Below are 5,948 nucleotides of genomic sequence, written 5' to 3'. Positions count from 1 at the left end.
ACTAGTGTTTTCGGTTTAAGAGATGAAGTCGGCGACACTGACTCGTCATCTCCGCAGTAGTGATGTGCCTGTATGCAAGTTTCATACGGATTATATCATCTGGGAATATTTTTTTTTTCAGATTTGAATTGTTTCATTTGAAAGTAGACATTTCACTCTCTATAGATATATTTTTCATGTTTGTAAAGCAAGTATACACGGAGGTTCGCGCTCAAGTTCACAGAGGCCGAGACGGCAGAAAGCGCATCCTGTTTGCTTTCATTATTTTACAAAAGCGCAATGTTTTGATGCTATTGTGAGTGCACGCAAATAAACGTAGAGGCTTTACAGATTCGAAAGATGTATTACTCTTATCTGTATGACCAAAATGACAGAGTATTTTAAGAGCAAGTGAGCACGCCGGCGCCTCCATCTGTCATGCTGTGAGCGCTACTGTTCAGCTTTCACACTCCGCACAGACACTTGAATAGCGCATATTTTTCTAGGTTAACATTAGATTGAGCGGCCGTGTAAAGTTGCTACTACTTACATATTTCAGATGATGAGCCATATTTGAGGTCGATGAATGATAGGCGAGTGTTTGGATGTAACAATACTGTATTACCACAAAATCCAGCCATTAACAATCTGTCCGTCACGGACTGCGTGACCTCACCACTTCCTGTGGATCTCTTCAGGCAGTTCCTTTGACCTCATGATTCTCATTTGCTCTGACATGCACTGTGAGCTGTAAGGTCTTATATAGACAGGTGTGTGGCTTTCCTAATCAAGTCCAATGAGTATAATCAAACACAGCTGGACTCAAATGAAGGTGTAGAACCATCTCAAGGATGATCAGAAGAAATGGACAGCACCTGAGTTAAATATATGAGTGTCACAGCAAAGGGTCTGAATACTTAGGACCATGTGATATTTCAGTTTTTCTTTTTTAATAAATCTGCAAAAATGTCAACAATTCTGTGTTTTTCTGTCAATATGGGGTGCTGTGTGTACATTAATGAGGAAAAAAAATTAACTTAAATGATTTTAGCAAATGGCTGCAATATAACAAAGAGTGAAAAACTGAAGGGGGTCTGAATACTTTCCGTACCCACTGTATATACATATATATATATATACATACACACACGGTTTCCACAACAGCAGCAAAAACTGTTTTCAATGTTGATAATAATAAGAAATGAATCTTGAGCAGAAAATTAGCATATTAGAATGATTTCTGAAGGATCATGTGACACAGAAAATGGAATAATGGCTGCTGAAAATTCAGTTGACATCACAGAAGTAAATAAAAATTTTAAATATATTAAAATATAAAACAGTTATTTAAATTAAAAATATTACTCTTTTTAATTTTTGTTCAAATAAATGCAGCCTTGGTGAGCGTAAGAGACATCTTTCAAAAACATTCAAAAATCTTTCCGACCCCAAACTTTTGAAATCTAGTGGGTTTTTTTTTTTTTACATTTTTATATTTTATAATACCTGACAAATTATTTATAATATTTTGTAACAACTGGAATATTCCAAACTGAAACAATATCGAATCTGAATCAGATTCAGAATTGAGAAACTGAACCATATCGATTCAGGAAACCAGTATTGATATCTTGTCCTAAAAATAAATCAAAATGCAAATTAACATTTACTAACCACGAGTAAAAAAATTTAATAAAAAATCAGTGGACATTTCGTCAATGAAATCTGCTTTGACTGGCTCCTGTTTTAATATTACATCACAGTGGTCCTTCCATCACTCAACACAGAGTGCGTCATCTTCAAAGTGCTCAGACTGAGCGGTGTTCATTACATGGTCACGCAAACATGCACTGGTCCTCGTAAAAACAAATTTACGCTTTCAAGAGCAAATCTCATTAACAGCTAATTTTCCAGCTACCCTCTCTGAAGTAATTGTTGCAAACACATCTCACACTTCCTGGCAAGTCCCTTAAGCAAGTGACAAATTTATGCAAATGTAGTGTGTTGAACTTCTACATTCTTTAATGAGCAATTTGAGAGCGCTTGTTATAGGGGAAGAGGGAATTTCTGTAATCGTACTCACTGGGGCTGATAGAGGAACAGCTCGATGATGTTGTCTCTACCTTTGGGGTGGTTAAAGAAGACAAACAAAGACCAGTGTATGAGCCACATCCTCTGCTGCAGCGACTGAAGAGGAGAACTCACCGACTGAACCGAGGCAGGAAAGAAAAACATAGTTTAATTAAAAAAATGTCAACACTGCTTCAGTCTTACTTATGTCACACTGTTGATGTTACAAGCACGGACTAGCAAAGCAAACGCGGCTGTAGTAAACCCACACGCATCCATCTTTGACTTCACCGCAAATAAAAATGCCAAGCATTTACTTCTTAGAGCTGGTGCAATGTAAATGTCATCCTGGTCAATTTTGTGTGTATAGTTGATCTAATGCCCGTCGTCTGCTAAAGGACTGTTATATCTGAGCTCAAAGGAACATGGGTGATCCAGCAAATTAACCAGTGGGAAGGATATTGGATTTCTCCAGCTGATGACAGAGGTTTAAAGGATGCCAGACAGACATACGTTGTTGTCGATGGTCTCTCGTAAACGTGTCAGGTCCTCCATGGCTGCCTCCCAGTTCTGCATTAGGATCTCGGATGCCAGTTTGCCCCAGAGAGAGCTCAGAGCGTTCCTGTCCGTGGAGGGAACCTGGTCATGACAACGAGGCATATTGTCAGTATCAATTTCTGTTATTTTTCAGTGAAATCTCAATGGTACAAAATACCACTCCCATAGCTATATATTTCTCTGATATATTGTTGCTTTAGCATTGATGTAAATGTCTCGATTGGTTTACGACACAATATTAAACCTACAGCTCTGAATATTCAGCAGTCATTACTCATATCTTCAGTTTCACATAAATCTTTAGAAATCATTACAATATTCTGATTAGGTGCTCAAGAAACATTTGTTATTACAATTAATGTTAAATTTTTCTGGATTCCTTGATGAATAGATCATTCAAAAGATCAGCATTTATTTGAAATTAATCGATTTAATATATCCTTGCTGAATAAAATTATTAATTCCTTGCAAAAAATTCTTATGGACTAAACTTTTGAATAGTATGTGGTTTAAATATCACAAAGAATTGTATATATTTTTTTAAATAAATAAATAAATATATTTTTATTTATTTTTTAAAAAGTCAGACGTATTTTAGTATAAGCAAACCTATTTTTGCTTTTTTTTTTAAACATTTACAATGCATAATACTTTTGCTTATGTTTGTTTAATGACCTTTTTAAACATCCAAAGGTACTGTTTCCAGTTGTTTGTTCAGATAAATGACTAAAAACAAAAGCCGTTACAGCACTCAGGAAAGAAACAAATTAATCTGTTCCTACATTTCTGCCGAAGGCAGTAATTTCAGAGTCTATTTCACACTTCACAAATGAAATGAACCAAAAGAAAAAAAACACTAGCGGTCTTGTTGACATAAACAACAACACTTACAAGCACACGGAAGAAGTAAAGATACTCTGCGGCCCCCGAGTAGTTGCCACACTCATACTGGAACTTAGCATAACGGTACAGCGTATCCAAATATTCCTGACGAAACTGAGGGAATAAACAGATAGAGCAAATCACTGATGGAATGAAATATTCAACGATGCAATAAGCTGTTAATTAGCTTCCCTGAAAATAAAAAGGATATAATTGGATAAGGATAACTGGTTATAGTTGCAAAACTTACACCATGTTTGTCTGCTAAATATTCAAACAGCATCCTCCCATCTCTACGAAAAAAAAATTTGCATGGCAGTGGTGACTTTGCATATGTTAGGATGCTTACATATTTCAAGAAGCAGTAAACAGTAATATGATGACAGAAAACCTGGTGGACTGCATCTGTCTCTGAGTTTCTGGATCTTCAAACATCTTAACAATAGGCTCAGTTTCAGACTGGAGCTGCTTCAGCTGGGCCACCACTGTGGTTCTTTTCTCCTTTAATGCTGCGGAGTAAAATTAATATATGTATATACATGCAGCATATAGTACTGCACTCTATTTTTTGCGGTGAAAATCTTCATTATAGATCTGGATATGATTTTATTTAACTCTGTACACTGTGTATATTTAGGTAGAAAGGGAAAAACACTTACAATGCGGAATGTCTTTGTCAGAATAGAGGTTCTTATATACATCCATGGCAAAGTCCACCATGTTAGTGTCGCTGAGAAGATCCAGCTTCCCTTGGAGAAGTTCTTTCTCATTGTAGATCTGAGAAGACAAACATCAGATTTAACAGCACTATATCAGGTTTTCTGAATATCATGTAGAGGAATTCTGCAGCATAAAAACAAGATTTTAACAGACGTGCATCAGTCAATGAACTGAAATATTAAATGTATACTGTCATTTAAAGTACTGTCGTTGTACCAAGTGATGGTACCCGATAGTAATATAGTATTTTACACATACCACAATAATTAATGACGACCATGTTCACGTATTTATGGTATTTACGTGGTACTTTAAAGAACACCATGATATTAGAACACAATAATAGTATGACCCAGTGTAGAAACACAGAGAGAGTTCAGAGCACAGAATAAGAATTCATACTTTAAATATAGCTGTTATGTCAAGAATAAAAATAAATACATATTTAATGCAATTATGTCTATAAAGAGGTCATTTCTGTTTAATATCAGATACAAAAAACATTTTTTTCCAGATCATCTGGCTATTCGACACACGTGGCGCTGCCCATTTAGCGACTACTAACCAATTCAATATAACCGAACAACAAAGTATATACTTTACACTACTGTAATTTATATATTACCTCCTTGACAGAGAGAAATTCCAGCAGGGGAAAGACCAAATGCCGATCTAAAAAATGTGCGATCTTGGTGGTCAGATCGTACTCCGCCATTTTGGAAATAAAAAGAGCCTCTAAAAAAACTTTATTTAAACACTGATGAGAACAGTGACCTGCTGCACCCCACAAACACTGTTACACATACTGGTTGGCAAATTGAAATTCCTCTTACTTTGTTGAGAGATTGGTACTGGTTATTATTTCTGTAAAACTATAACAAATTCACATGGGATCTGCTTTCATCTTTGTGGCACTTAAATTTCATGTTTTAGTGATGGTAGTAGGCTAGAATTAAATGTGTGCCAGTAGTAGCCTACTGGGTCATTCATTTTATGCAGTAAATTATTATACATTTATTTAGTAATTTAAATATTTTTTATAAAAGGGTATACCAAATTTAAAGAAATGGTCAGCCTCTGACACATACATGATGCATACATTTAACCTGATTATTTACACAATAGCAAGTTTAGCAGAATGCATAAGAGAATGGAAATAAAGAGCTAAAGTAAGCATTTGTAACTAGCTTAAATTGAGGGTCAGTGTTTTGAGATCATTTCTGCAAAGTAACCTGTTCTGTAAATATGCCCAAAAAACTATTTTCCTGCAAGACACTATAAGCAAAAATTAGGTGACCTGTTTTTTTCCTTTCCCAAAGGATTGTGGTGGGGCTGCTTGCAGTTTGGGCAGAAGATTTTGTCCTCCAACACTTTCTGTGTGAATGTACCACTGACAGAAGATATAGGGTTCACATGCACTAGCATGGCAAAATTTGCAACTTCAAATAAATTAACTAATATGATTTCCATCTGAAGATTGTGAGTGAGTTTAGTCTTTTATCCAATATATGTTAAAATGCATTGCAGGAAGGACCCCACTGGACCGTCAGAAAGTATTCACTGAAAAAAAATGTTCATTCATCCAATTAAAAAAAATTTACACTGAAAAAAATGTCAGATTTTTAACTTCTAAGAGCTGAACATTGACCTTACACTGAAAAAATATAACACTGTGTAACCAGCAAAATTTGAGTAATAATTCTCACAAACTATTTTAACTTGATTCACCATAAAACATT

General features: G+C 35.4%; 1 protein-coding gene across 1 annotated transcript in view; it reads right to left on the bottom strand.

Moving 5' to 3' along the window:
• The window catches only part of LOC107656637 (eukaryotic translation initiation factor 3 subunit E-B-like), a 13,657-nt gene extending 8,698 nt beyond the window's left edge, over positions 1 to 4,959 (bottom strand). The window contains exons 1-7 of the mRNA XM_016444560.1: positions 4,835 to 4,959; positions 4,149 to 4,266; positions 3,881 to 3,998; positions 3,740 to 3,782; positions 3,499 to 3,603; positions 2,563 to 2,688; positions 2,063 to 2,187 (exon numbers count right to left, since the gene is read on the bottom strand). Coding sequence (XP_016300046.1) covers positions 2,063 to 2,187; positions 2,563 to 2,688; positions 3,499 to 3,603; positions 3,740 to 3,782; positions 3,881 to 3,998; positions 4,149 to 4,266; positions 4,835 to 4,924 — 725 coding nt within the window. The 5' untranslated portion in view covers positions 4,925 to 4,959. The remainder of the gene's footprint in view (positions 1 to 2,062; positions 2,188 to 2,562; positions 2,689 to 3,498; positions 3,604 to 3,739; positions 3,783 to 3,880; positions 3,999 to 4,148; positions 4,267 to 4,834) is intronic.
• Between the last annotated feature and the right edge of the window lie 989 nt (positions 4,960 to 5,948).

This window comes from Sinocyclocheilus anshuiensis, unplaced genomic scaffold, assembly GCF_001515605.1.
Source record: "Sinocyclocheilus anshuiensis isolate Anshui unplaced genomic scaffold, SAMN03320099.WGS_v1.1 scaffold1393, whole genome shotgun sequence".
Classification (NCBI taxonomy): domain Eukaryota; kingdom Metazoa; phylum Chordata; class Actinopteri; order Cypriniformes; family Cyprinidae; genus Sinocyclocheilus; species Sinocyclocheilus anshuiensis.
This window is presented reverse-complemented; position numbering and strand designations above follow the sequence as displayed.